This window comes from Paramisgurnus dabryanus, chromosome 4 (assembly GCF_030506205.2).
Source record: "Paramisgurnus dabryanus chromosome 4, PD_genome_1.1, whole genome shotgun sequence".
Classification (NCBI taxonomy): Eukaryota; Metazoa; Chordata; class Actinopteri; order Cypriniformes; family Cobitidae; genus Paramisgurnus; species Paramisgurnus dabryanus.
In genome coordinates, this window is record NC_133340.1 from 44,789,905 (window position 1) to 44,804,488 (window position 14,584).

General features: G+C 42.7%; 2 protein-coding genes across 2 annotated transcripts; both read left to right on the plus strand.

Annotated features, from left to right (window-relative positions):
• Positions 1 to 250: 250 nt before the first annotated feature.
• Positions 251 to 3,110, plus strand: LOC135736150 (uncharacterized). Its single transcript, XM_065254938.1, has 2 exons — positions 251 to 371; positions 726 to 3,110. Exon 2 carries the CDS (start codon positions 963 to 965, stop codon positions 3,108 to 3,110), a length of 2,148 nt encoding a protein of 715 aa, XP_065111010.1. The 5' UTR covers positions 251 to 371; positions 726 to 962.
• Positions 3,111 to 3,113: 3 nt separating this feature from the next.
• Positions 3,114 to 7,781, plus strand: LOC135736025 (uncharacterized). The gene is made up of 2 exons (XM_065254780.2): positions 3,114 to 7,242; positions 7,597 to 7,781. Exon 1 carries the CDS (start codon positions 3,164 to 3,166, stop codon positions 7,037 to 7,039), a length of 3,876 nt encoding a protein of 1,291 aa, XP_065110852.1. The 5' UTR covers positions 3,114 to 3,163; the 3' UTR covers positions 7,040 to 7,242; positions 7,597 to 7,781.
• Positions 7,782 to 14,584: the final 6,803 nt, after the last annotated feature.

Genomic DNA, 14,584 nt, shown 5'->3' on the forward strand with positions numbered 1-14,584 from the left:
TAACCATTACAACTGCGTATCTTCTCACTTACACTCTGTGGTCAGACCCAGCATTTCTTAGGGCAGGTGTGCTTCTGACACAGGTCTCCTGGCATGCTGTATTACACACAGATGCCTCCAACACAGGGTGGGGAGCCACGTACAACGGGCTTGCAGTCTCTGGGGTGTGGACAGCACCCCAACTGCACTGGCACATCAACTGCCGTGATCTGTGGGCTGTACACTGTCATAAAGTCCGTTCACGGAAGGGAACTTTATTGCCTTTATAGTTTGTTTCCGGCGGACCATTAAACAGTTGCCACTGACCTGAGAGCTGTGACAGACAGCTGAGCTCTCTGATATCGTTCATGTTGTGCGTTCATGTCAAATATGTGAGTAATCATGCATATTGTTACATCTTTAGCACCTTGTGCCTGCTATTGTGAATGTTCGATGTTATGCCAGTGTTTATATATGCAAATGACGATCGCGACGCGATCGCAGTAATCTGATATGTATATTAGCCATGTTAGCATTGTACACGCTGATGCTCACGTGCAACCATGTGCTTCGCACTATCGCACTATATTTAATAACTGTTTGAGTTCATGTTATATACTGTTCATTTACTTAACTAAACTAATAGTTATGTGTAATGTTTACATGACTGTTTTAATCACATAACTTAAACTTAACTACTGAAGTGAATGTATACAGATTTATTCATTTATATGTTTATTTTACAGACCACAACGTAATACACCATTACTCTCCATACTCCTACCAATGTATATGGCTATCATTGCTTGGCTGCTTAATTATAATAAATAGAAGTTTGAGGAATTACTTCTCCATTGACTGATTCTCTAACAGGAATCTTTATCCTTATTTATCCACTATGAGAACAGCGAATTAAACTAGATGTGGGAAGGCTTCCACACATAAGATGGTCCTTCGAGCCGGATGTAGCAAAAGTAAATAATATGGATACTGCAGCTAGCAATGTAATAGATACAATGGATCGGCCTAAAAGACAGAATCAATTGCCTGCTTACCTGGGTGACTATGAAGTTGGTTACTCACCTATTGTGGACCCTCCTCTAATCGCTACCTCCCATGCTCACAGCCAGCATAAAAGCTCATCGAGGAAACCGTCCCATAGTAGAGCCAGCTCTCATTCTAAATCCAGTAGCCAATCCAGTATTGTTGATACTCATGCTACATCTGCACTTACAAGCAGCCAAGCAGCCATACTAGGTGAGAGAATAAAGCAGCGCCAGTACAATGACCTTGTTCAACAAATGGAGGAGGACAGGTTGGCAGAGGTGGAGTTTCAGCGACTACAAACTCAAACTAAAGATGCCCAACGTGCTCAGGAAGAGGCTCTCATGGCAAAGGAGGCTTTAACTAACCAGCTGGAAAGACGGCGGAAATTAAAGAAGGCGGAAACCGAACTGGAGGTGGCCAAGATGGTGAGTTCTCTGCTTAGCATTGATACGAGTCAAGTTGATCCAGAAACTCAACCATCACCAGACTCAACCCAGCCGCAACCTCAGTTTCTACACACCAGGTCAGTCCAACCAGCTAAGTTACAACAGTCACCCTTTCCAGTATCCTCAACAACATCAGTAAAGCAGACTGTTCCAGAGGCACAGAGTGCATTCAGGGCCACGCCTATAATTCAGTCAACGCCCAAAGCTCCTCAGTCATTACATGATTCCATGCCCTCACAAGCCTCAGCTTCATCCATGTCATTGCCCTTGTATGTCGTCAGTCAGGATTTAAAGGGGTCTCATGTTGCTTATTCTAGTCAGAGCATACCAACGGTTAATCAGCCCCCTTTAGTCCCTAAGCCATTACAACACTTCACACCCCTGAAATCAGCAGTAACCCAGTTTATCACACCACATACAGACAGTGTTCTGACCTCACAAGCTATACATCCTGTAGCAACCGTTACATCTGCCTTAAATGCAAATAGCTTAACACAATATGGAGCAGCTCAACCTGTCAGTCAGGCCCAGCCTTCTACAGCTACTAGGAAAATAGGGACCAACCTATTCAGCCCTACATTCAACCCTCTGCCTTATCCACCTCTGTCTGTTCCCAGCACAGGATACATGCCTCAACCCGGAACAGATCTTTTAATGGCAGCAGCCTATGGCATCCCTCGTCCTACGTTACCCATCTTCGAAAGTGGCACTGAAAGTGACTTTGCTCTGTTGAAATTGGCCTTGGACAATCTCTTAAGCTACCATACTCACATTAGTGAGCAGTACAAATATCAAGTGTTGTTGAGCCATCTAAAATTCCCTAGTGCCCAGCAGCTGGCTAAGGCATATATGCACCATCCACAACCATATACTGCTGCTTTACAAGCCTTACAGGAAAAATACGGCCAGCCTAGGCAGCTCGTACAGTCTGAGTTAGGAGCTATAATGAGCACTCCCCCCCTCAAAATGGGCGATTCCAATGCCTTTGACTCATTTGCCTTATCCGTCCAATCTCTAGTGGGCATGTTAAGAACTTTGGAAGGACAAAATGGGTATGAGCTTATGTGTGGTTCGCACGTAGATCGTCTTCTGGGAAAAATGCCACCAGCTTATCGAGACAGCTTTGTGGAATACTGCCTAAGCCATGGCATTCTCCAAACTGGTTCTGATCGAACCTATACTCTTCCTGACCTGGCAGTTTGGTTACAGACAAAGTCACAAGCAAAACGTATCTCAAGCCGAGCAGCTGCTATGTTCCAGCCTGATATTACAAAATCATATGGGAAGAGTAAGGGAACCACACCTTATAGAGAGCGATCGACACCTATACTTTTGACCTCTGAAAAGGCTGCCAAACCCATTGACCATACACAGGCTAAAGTTGCCTCCAAACCAAAGCCCTACTGTCCTCATTGCGACAACAGAGAACATTATCTCAACTCCTGTGATAAATTCAAAAGGTTGAACACTACCCAGATTGTCACATGGATCACAGAAGGTAAACGTTGTTGGAAATGTGGTAGAAATCATTCAGTGGACTCCTGTAACCTCAAACGGCCATGTAAAGTCTGCAAAGAACTGCATCTTACTGTATTACATGACTCTGTAAAGGACACTTCAAAGCTGTGCTGCTGGTGAGTTCACCATCTACGCCAATCTACCTGGACAGGCCTAACCGCTCACAGAAAGTTATGCTTAAAGTTGCCAAAGTACTTCTGCACAATGGTGGCCAGATGATTGAAGCCCATGCTGTTCTCGATGATGGCTCTGAAAGAACCATTGTTCTTCCTCCTGTCGTTCAGCAGCTGAAACTACATGGAGTTCCAGAGGTTCTTCCTTTACAGACAATCCAACAAAGTCATACTGCAGTCAAAGGAGCATCAATAACCTTTGAAATATCTCCAATTGACAGACCCACAGAGAGGTATGTCATCCGAAATGCCTTTACTGCTCCCGGATTAAGTCTAGCTGAGCATGATTATCCAGTGACAGCACTGCAGAAGGCATATCGCCACCTAAAAGGTCTACCACTACTACCTGTAGATAGGGTACAACCCTTACTCCTCATAGGGTCTGATATGCCAGATCTCTTGATTCCCACTCAGCCCGTATGTAAAGGACCACCAGGTGGCCCCATTGCTATATGTACCAGGCTTGGTTGGGTGTTGCAAGGCCCAATGAATCCAATTCAGCCCCCTAGAGGTCAACAGCAATGTTTGCACATTCTCACAACTCCACCCCGTGATGAGCTGTATCAGCATGTAGAGCGCTTATGGCAAATCGATGTTTTGCCATACAATGAAAAGGTGATCGTTAGGTCTAAACAGGACCAACAGTCTTATGACCTTTTACAGTCAGCTACTGTCAGAGTAAACGTGAATGGTGTATTTCGCTATGCTACACCATTGTTAAGACGTACACCTATCACCTTGCTTCATGCAGACAAAAATGCTGTGATTCCCAGTCTACGAAATATTGAGAGGAGGTTGGCAAAGGATCCTAAGCGAGCTGAATCCTACTGCTCCGAAATTCAGAAGCTGGAATCGGCAGGATACATTGCCAAGATATCAGCAGAGGAAGCAAACAAGACAAAGGAGTCCTGGTTTATTCCGCATCATATGGTGTGTCATAATGAAAAGGACCGAGTAGTATTTAACTGTTCATTTCAGCACCAAGGACAAAGTTTAAATGAGCAACTGCTTCCTGGACCGGCACTGGGTCCATCTCTGCTTGGAGTCATAATGAGGTTCCGACAGCATGCCATTGCAGTCAGTGGTGACATCAAGGGCATGTTTCACCAGGTGCGTCTGTTAGCGGAGGACAAGTCAGTGCTACGATTCATATGGAGGGACATGAATAGGGAAGCTAACCCAGACATCTATGAGTGGCAGGTCCTTCCTTTTGGCACAACATGCAGTCCCTGTTGTGCCATTTACGCCCTCCAGCATCATGCTCAAGAGCACAAAGACACCATGACTGGCTTAGCTAACATAGTGGAGCACTCATTTTATGTAGACAACTGCCTGCACAGCACTCCAGACCAGGGTGATGCCAAAGGTATAATAGATGGACTGCGGCAGTCTCTGATGAAAGGAGGCTTCGAAATAAGGCAGTGGGCATGTAATGTACCTGCAGTTCTCAAGCATCTGCCACCAGAGGCCAGATCTGATAGCAGCGAGCGCTGGTTGTCCCAAACTAGTCATGACATGCAAGAACTTGCCCTCGGCCTTCAATGGAACTGCCTTGATGACACTCTTGGGTATAAGAACCGATCGGCAGAGACTGTCCAACCCACAATGAGAAACTTGTACAAGACTTTGGCAAGCCAGTTTGATCCCCTGGGGTTTATCATACCATTTACCACACGGGCTAAGACACTCATTCAAGACCTTTGGAAACATAACTTAGGCTGGGATGATCCAATTGAACCTCTTCATTTGCGGGAAAAATGGCATACATGGGTTGCAGAGATTTCTGACATCACTACACTACAACTGCCACGTTCTTATGTTCCGGCCTATGCAGACACTCCTTCCACTGTCAGGGAATTACATGTCTTTTGTGATGCCTCAGAAAGAGCATACGGTGCAGTAGCCTATCTTCGGGCCACAGATGAACTAGGTGAAGTTCATGTTGCTTACATCTTAGCTCGATCCAGAGTGGCTCCCCGCAAATGCTTATCCATGCCACGTTTAGAACTGTGCGCCGCACTTTCTGGAGCCCAAATGGCCAACGTAATACAGGCTGAACTGACTCTTCCGATACAGCAAATCACATACTGGTCTGATTCCACTACCGTGCTGCATTGGTTGAAGTCCGAGTCATGCAGATACAAGGTGTTTGTGGGGGCTCGAGTATCTGAGATTCAGACATTGACAGATGTAACTAGGTGGAGATATGTTGACTCAAATCAAAACCCAGCTGACCATATCACCCGAGGTCTTACCTTAAAGGAATTAGCAGGTCCTCACCAATGGAGATCTGGACCAAGTTTCTTGACTCAAACCTTAGATATGTGGCCATCGGCACCCACACCAGAGATTGAACCTGAACCTACTGAACTGAAAAAAGCATCCTTTCTTGGAGTAGTCACAATAGCTTCTGGCTCAATCCCACCAGACCTTGGTCAGTTCAAAACCTGGAAAGAACTAGTTCAAGCCACTGTTAGGGCCTGTGATGGGGCGGCTGCCCACACTGACACTCCTAAAGCCTCAGACTACATTCAGGCAGAAAAGCTGCTTTTGGCACGTGCACAGTTCGACTCTTTTCCTGAGGAATTCAAAGCTTTGACAGCTGTACACCCCATTCCTACAGATAGTCGCTTAAGTTCCCTCGCCCCAGAGTATGATAAAGATACAGGTCTTATAAGAGTAGGTGGACGACTCCGTCGGGCAGAAGCTTTGTCTCCAGACATTATCCATCCTATAGTTCTAGACCCTAAACATCATGTTACAAAGCTACTTATTCAGGATGCAGACCAACGGCTTCATCATCCTGGTGCAGAACGAGTTCTCGCAGAGCTACGACGCAAATACTGGGTGATTAGAGGTCGCGAAGCAGTACGTAAGCACCAACGTTCCTGTTACGATTGTCAGTTTTGGCGTGCCAAACCACAAACCCCACAGATGGCAGATCTTCCTCCCGCTAGGCTACGTCTGTTCAAACCACCATTTTACTCTACCGGCATAGACTGCTTCGGCCCCTTTCATGTAAAGATAGGACGCCGTCAAGAGAAAAGATGGGGTATTTTGTACAAGTGCCTAACAACAAGATGTTTGCATCTAGATCTCCTTGAACACTTGGACACAGATGCCTTTCTTCTTTCCTTGCGACGCTTCATAGCTCGAAGAGGGAAACCCTTTGAAATATTGTGTGACAACGGTACCAATTTTGTAGGAGGGGACCGAGAGCTTAGAGACACATTTTACCAAATGTCCCAGGAGCTTCAAGAACAGTTGGCTGAACAGCAGATTCAATTTCGCTATAACCCACCAAGTGCTCCACACTTCGGCGGAACATGGGAGCGAGAGGTTAAATCCGTCAAGTCAGCCTTGCGAGTGGTTCTGAGAGAGCAGTCTGTACCCGAGTCTGTCTTGCAAACATTATTAGTGGAGGTCGAAGGAATGCTCAATTCAAAGCCACTCGGCTATGTCTCATCAGATATTGCAGATCCAGATCCTGTGACCCCCAATATGCTGCTCATGGGGCGCCATGATGCTTCTCTACCGCAAGTCCTCTTTGACTCCAACCAACTCTTGGGGAAACGTAGGTGGAGACACAGTCAGGTATTGGCCGACCATTTCTGGACTGCTTTCATCCGCTACTACTTACCAGAACTACAGGGTAGACAGAAATGGAGATCAGATGGCAAAGAGCTGGCAGTGGGGCAAGTTGTACTTTTAATTGATCATCAACTTCCACGAGCTCTGTGGCCTGTGGGTACTGTGGTGGAGACATATGCAGGGGCTGATGGAAGGATTAGAACAGCTAAAATCCAAGTCAGAAATAAGATGTACATTCGCCCAGTTGTAAAACTCATTCAGATTCCCCAAGTTATAGATGATTAGTCAAACGGACTTTCTTAAGGGAATCAATTATCCTGACAGATAATTGGGGGCGGCTATGTCATAAAGTCCGTTCACGGAAGGGAACTTTATTGCCTTTATAGTTTGTTTCCGGCGGACCATTAAACAGTTGCCACTGACCTGAGAGCTGTGACAGACAGCTGAGCTCTCTGATATCGTTCATGTTGTGCGTTCATGTCAAATATGTGAGTAATCATGCATATTGTTACATCTTTAGCACCTTGTGCCTGCTATTGTGAATGTTCGATGTTATGCCAGTGTTTATATATGCAAATGACGATCGCGACGCGATCGCAGTAATCTGATATGTATATTAGCCATGTTAGCATTGTACACGCTGATGCTCACGTGCAACCATGTGCTTCGCACTATCGCACTATATTTAATAACTGTTTGAGTTCATGTTATATACTGTTCATTTACTTAACTAAACTAATAGTTATGTGTAATGTTTACATGACTGTTTTAATCACATAACTTAAACTTAACTACTGAAGTGAATGTATACAGATTTATTCATTTATATGTTTATTTTACAGACCACAACGTAATACACCATTACTCTCCATACTCCTACCAATGTATATGGCTATCATTGCTTGGCTGCTTAATTATAATAAATAGAAGTTTGAGGAATTACTTCTCCATTGACTGATTCTCTAACAGGAATCTTTATCCTTATTTATCCACTATGAGAACAGCGAATTAAACTAGATGTGGGAAGGCTTCCACACAGTACACCGTCATCTCCTTTTTTGGAGTCAGAAGAATCTGAGGTCTCTTCGTGCCATTCAAATCCCATTCATACCTCTCACGAGCAGCGTGCCCTGGCGACTCCACCCCCAGACGGTTCAGCTGATTTGGAAGCATTTCGGCAGAGAGCCAATAGACCTGTTTGCCTCTCCAGACACAACCCATTGTTGCCTGTTTTATTCACTAACCAAGGGAAACCTCGGCATGGATGCGCTGGCACACAGCTGCCGTGGGGTGTGCGCAAATAGGCATTCCCCAGTGAGCCTTATCGCACAGATTCTGTGCAAAGTCAGGGAGGACGGAGAGAAACTTTTACTGGTTGCCCCTTATTGGCCACCAGGAACTGGTTTCCTGAACTCATGCTTCTCGCGACAGCCCCTCCCTGGTAGATTCCCCTGAGGAAGGACCTTCTTTCTCAAGGAAGGGGGCACGTTATGGCACTCACGCCCCGACCTGTGGTATCTCCACGTTTGGTCCCTCGGCGCACAGAAGTTTTAAGTGATTCACCGCAGGCTGTTTCTAACACTATTGCTGCAGCGAGAGTGCCGTGTACAAGACACACTTACGCGCTCAAATGGAACCTGTCCTCTAAACGAGAAAACCCACGAGAATGCCCCGTCAGTATCGTGCTTTCCTATCTTCAGTATCATTTGGACGGTAGGCTGTCACCCTCCACCAATAAACTTGATATTGTGGGATATCCGCTCATCATACCCTGATAAACGGTAGATCAGTGGGTCAGCACGACCGGGTTATTAGGTTTTTAAGAGAAGGCTGATTCCTTTGCGCACTCCCTCTATTCCTCATTTGGACCTGTCCATGGTGCTGAAAGCCCTGCAGGCTTCCCCTTTCGACCCGCTGCAGTCTGTGAGTCTGAAGTTTCTCACTTACCTCTGACCCTGCTCGCGCTGGCTTCGGTTAAGAGGGAAGGGGGCCTTCCTGCTTTTTTCAGTCGGCAAATCGTGCCTTAAGTTTGGACCTACTGTCTCTAGTGTAACATTGAGACTCAGGCCAGGCTATGTGCCCAAAATTCCCACCACTCCTTTCAGAGATCAGGTGGTGAGCTTGCAAGCACTGCCCCCCGATCAGGCAGACCCAACCATGACTTTGTTATGTCCCGTACGCGAATTGCTGTTGTATGTCGACAGAACTCAAAGTTTCAGGACCTCAGATCAGCTCTTTGTCTGTTGGGGTGGTCAGCAGAGAGGGAAAGCTGTCACCAAGCAGAGGATGTATCATTGGATTGTAGACACTATTGCACTTGCTTATAAACTGCAGGGCACCCCATGTCCATTTAATTTGAGAGCACACTCCACTAGAAGTGTTGCCTCATCTTGGGCACCTGCTCGTGGTTCCTCGCTGACAGACATCTGTAGAGCTGCTGGTTGGGCGACACCTAATACGTTCTTTAGATTTTACTGTGTTCGTATCGAGCCGGTCTCCTCTCGTGTTCTCTCCTCATCTGGGGGAACACTGAGAACCGGCTCATGTGTTGGCTTGCAGCCTCCTACTGACACCACACTGTAGTGCCAGTATGGAAGGCCATATGGTCAAAATGTGTAAAGTTTGATTTGACTCTCCTCCGCTTCCTTGGCAGCTGATGTTGCGGAGCATCGGCTGTCAGTCTCTCACTAGCTGCATCCTCGCGAACCTATGTGTTAGGCTCGGCCTCCACATTGCGTCCCCTATGTGGGGTTCATCTGTAAGTATTTTCCGTGGGGTTAATCCTACCAGCCCACGTTTTTCCTCCAGCAGAGCCCGCTCTGCTCCACAGTTATTGCTGTTTATTATATCAACCACGGTTGATTGTCTACCACCATTAACCCTGCCCCAGGGGGTGGCTTCCGCAGCGTTCGGTTCAGGTAGGTGACTTTCCAGTCGCTGTCACTATTGTGGTTAAAGGAACAGGTAGTGACCGGCCTTCTGCCTTAAAACCTATTTCTCAGGTTCCTTAGTGGATTCGGAGGGATTTATGCAGACACTGGAAGGGTCAGCTCCAGTGGCGCTTTGGTGGGGATTCCCAGTTCATCTGTACCTAAATGGTACATATTAGGACCCAAGGTAATGGCCCAGAACTTTTGTAGCCTACCATTTTTCTGAGAGTGCACCAAAGCTGCTGTTAAAGTCATGTCTATAAGATGCTGGCACACTGATTCAAAAGATCAACTAATGCTTAGTGCTTGGCTGAAAATGTCTGCTTTGATGTTTTCAGTCTAGTTGGCTACAGAAAGATGCAGATTACCATCAGCTCTTGATGAAGATACACTGACAGATTTCAAAACTGTTTAATATAAGTCAGAACAACCTTGCTTTTTCATCATTTAATCAACATTTTACATTGAAATTGAAACATTTGAAACATGAATAGGTCTGGATGTACAGTTACATTATGGATATTGTATATCTGGCAAAATTAGAATGCCCTTTAATTATAAAAGAGAGCATTGACCCCAGGGTGCACTGTAAATCCTAAAGTTCTCATTAAGTTATCCTATTTAAACATATTTTAAAATGTCAGTTTTTTTAAATAATCACTCATAAATCTTTTTTGTGTGCATGATGTCATACCATATTCAGTGAACGCTTTTATTGTGCAATGTAAACTCCTATTTGTCTCAATCCAGTTTCCAGACAGATGTGCTTTATTTTTCACAGTTGTAGGCGTTAGATTAAACTGTTTGGAAGCACCACTGAGAGACTAAATAACACTAGGTGTATGTGTGGAAAGATACTGTATAATCTTAATATTGTTGTGTTAGTGGATTCCTAATATTCTTGTTTTTGTTTGTATTTATGTGTCTGACAGTATATAATGCCTTTTATTAAATCTTTCCTGTCTCAAATTGATTTCAAGCTGGTAATTACTTGTTTTTCTGTATTAATAGCCCTCTTGCTTCTGGTGTCTTTGTTACTGTACAGTAGGTCTTGTGTTTGTTTGGTCATTTCTTCAGTTCATGTTTAGTTTGTTTTTCTGTTCCATGGTCTCTAAGATTCAGATTGTATGTTATTGATAACTGGAAAAGATCCCAACATTTCACAACTAATAAATCCATAAATATATGAAGTTTCGTACTGAGAAATTAACAAAGACCCGAGTTGCTAAGCCATGCTTATGCAACAGAATGCATGTGTGACCAATCAAACAATTAGTTTTCTCTCCATATAAGTGAAGCTGTGGAGCAGTTGAACATGTGGCTAATTAAGTCCAATTGTTTCACCCAGTTCCTTCATTCAAGTCAGAAGCTATTAACAATTAAGTACACCACGAATTGCTTATGATAACAGCGCTTTGCCTCTGGAATGTAGCTTTTTGCTCAAAATCGCACAAAGAGCAGAAGAGCATATGGTACTTCAAACAAAAAAACATTGCTGCATTTGCATCAGTGATTAATCCCGGCCAAGCTGTGGTCTGATGCCTCCACATGCATTGGGATGATGAAACTTGCTCTTCATTCTGCACAAGGTCCCAATAAGGTTCTGGAAAATAATTCCTGAAGTCATCGTGGTTATTCACTGAGAGAATTAAAACAACTTGTCCCATAATGTATGGCGTCTGTGGCCATCCACAGAAAGTAATGTATGGATAGTTTCCTGATTAATTTAGGGATTGTGGGCTTGTGCACTATGACCCATGTCAGTCACACATCAACATACGTTCAATCCAGCAGGCAATTTGAACTGTAAGCTGATGGGGTGTAAATCAAACGCTAGCTGGCCTTGACCTTTTAACACTCTTTCAAATTCATTCTGACTGCTAAAAGTTGGAGTACATGGGTCAGTCTAGGAATCCCAGTGTGCATGACTGTGATAAATGGTAGTGGGCCTCCATAAAGGCAACCCCCCCTCCTTTTCAGACCTAGGGCCCCATTGGTTGTCTAACCCAAAAAAGATGCACTTTAGCCGAGGTCAGCTAGAAATAATCCTTCACAGATCATTAATATGTTATATTCGATTTTAAGAAATAGTCTGAATTCCAACATTTTTACTTTCTTCCAAAAAGAAGGTATAAAAACGCAAACTATAAAATTATACTCCATCGATTTCCAAACTTGCTGAGTACCTGAACAAGTTTTATTATTTCACCCTTGATTAAACTACTCTCCCGAGCATTCTGTGCATCGCTCTATTGAGAGGCTGGGTCACCCTAACCTAACCCTAACCTATTCCCAAACCACAAAAAACTAGAAAACCATCCTTAAATTATGTTTCTTGTTGATCACCTCTAACCTCTTTCTCCACGTGCCTCTGATCCCATTGTTCCCAAAGCAGACAAGAACTTGAATGACTGTGACTTCTGGAGTCTTAAACTATTTTGGAAGCTTGGTCTATTTTCTGAACTTCCACAAAGACTGTGTAGACTAACTGCACTTTGTTTTACCACCTGTTAACAAAGTGCAGTTAGAATGCCTGCAATCTAAACCTCCTTGACCAACACTTAACAACAATTAACCATTTTCTGTCAGAAATCAAAAGTGAGGCTGAGAATTTGATTTCACATTGATCAAAAACTTTGACATGGCCTTATTCTGTCATTTTTTTAAAGATGTCATGTTAAGGTTATATTTTCACAGAATGTTCTTTACATTATGCAGGATGATACATACTGTACTTCACATTTACAGAAGTGGCACAAAGTGATGTTTACAAACAATTTACATTTTTGAAATTAAAGATGCTTTAAAAATGTTCTTACAGACAAATGTGTGGTACTTACTTCTGAGGACCTACATGGTATTTAAGTGCATCATTACTGTACTTACCAGTGGTACATACTTGGTAGTTATTATGTAATATCAGATACATACTTATAGTGTAGGTATACTGTAACTAACAAGAAACACTACTGTACATACAAATTAATGTAAAATATAAGTATTTAGTACTTACAGGCAAGTACCTGTAAGTAGTAAATACAGTACTGTAATGCTACTATTTAATTACCATGAAAGGCACTATATAAAAAAATTGAATTGAATGTAGATACTTACTGTAGAGGTGAGTACCACACACTTGTATGTAAGTACAACATATTACAGTACAAGTACAACAATTTACCATATATGTACAAGGTTAGTACACGTACGGTAAAATAAAGTGCTAATAACTATACAAAATAGTACCACAAAAGAGCATCACTAAATATTAACAACAGATAAATCTGTAGTCAGTGTATGCTTTATTACCAGTGGGTTTTGGTTTATTTGTTTATCAAATAAAAATGGTTGGCCTGTTTACTAAATTATTGTGTCTAATATTCCTTAAAAGAACTTAAATGTTTTGATTTGGTATCATACACCTAATATTTAGACGATGTTATCTAAGTCAAAACTTAAACAAGTAGGTTGAATTGACTTGAATAATTAAGTTGTTAAATCTTCATGCTTTGGTTTGCAGTGTTCATAATGTGAAGATGTACTGTATGAACTCAATACACTCAGAATGTTTACCCTCAGCCAAATGAGTGTTTACCCTCACATTTGGCCACTATACAGTATGTATAAAACGGAAAGGGTTTGTACAGACTGTGTCACATTACAAACTTTACAAATGTATTTGTTGTGAATTTTAACCTCATTCTCATTTGCTGTCTCAGATAAGTTATACATTTTTTTAATTGACAATCTTTTTGTACGTTGAGAGTCTAACAATATAAAAGGAAATTCATAATTTTAACGTAGTTTTGTGTAAACAAATAAAACATTCTCCTGCCTTGAATTCACAATACAGAAAAGGTTTTGGAGCACATCTGAAAGTTATAGAACCAGTGTACCACATGGTTTTGATAAGGCCTGGTGCTGTGAGTGAAGACTTACCTCTATGCTGTTTGAAGCACTGCAAAACATTTACAAAGTGTGGCTGCATGGGGCCTTTATGACTACATGCATTTTACAAAAATACATAAAGTCAAAAAGGATATCCTCAGAGGTGCAATGAATCCACTGGGTCACAAAAAAAAAGAAAAGTTTAGCCTATAACTATGTCTCCAAGACTCATTGTATGTAAATTCAATTATTTGAATTTGTGTGTTTTATATCAAAGTAAGTTTTTTTAGTGTTTACAATTTAGCGCTATTTACAAAGTCTAAATAACATATTTATAAAAATAGTATTTTCATTCATACATTCACAGAGTGTAACAATGCATATAAGACTTCAAATAAGGCTAGACCATGCCAAAAACCAGCAGGCAGCAAGGCTAAAACAGTACCAACACAAATAAAGCTAAAATGAATTTGGATACTTTGGGGAAAACATTTGACCTCGTCCCCATTTCCCCAAAAGGCTGGCGTTATGCATGGAGATCTGTCACTGGTGATGAATAGACGGCCATCATTTATGCAGCGCTCTACTGTAGTGCTGAGAGACAGTAAACAGAGAACTGCGTCTGCTGTAAAGTCTGTTGTCTGTCATTTATCTGCATTTAACGCATCACTCTAATCTGGGTCAAATCTAACACAGATGTGTAGTCTCCCATTTTTCATGTTCTTTGGCTGCTTTGTCTTAAAGTCCCAAGAATTTCCTAGACAAACTGAAAAGTTAATGCACCAGGATTGCAAATTTTCATTTTCACTAACAATCGTTGGCAAGTTGCACAGTATTCATGGTTTAGATGTGTAATAAACTCTTGTGATGGATTCCGCACAAACTGAAAATAAATTAGGGGATTTCTGGCAAGGGTGTATGGACAGTTGAAATGTAATATTTTTTTGTGATATAAACAGATTTCACAATGGAAGCATTAAGGGATATGAAATCCAAAGATTAAAATCGTTGG

Bases quoted from the DNA above. Each gene is read 5' to 3' on its own strand.
- LOC135736150 (XM_065254938.1), top strand. From the start codon at position 963: ATGGATACTGCAGCTAGCAATGTAATAGATACAATGGATCGGCCTAAA.
- LOC135736025 (XM_065254780.2), top strand. From the start codon at position 3,164: ATGCTTAAAGTTGCCAAAGTACTTCTGCACAATGGTGGCCAGATGATT.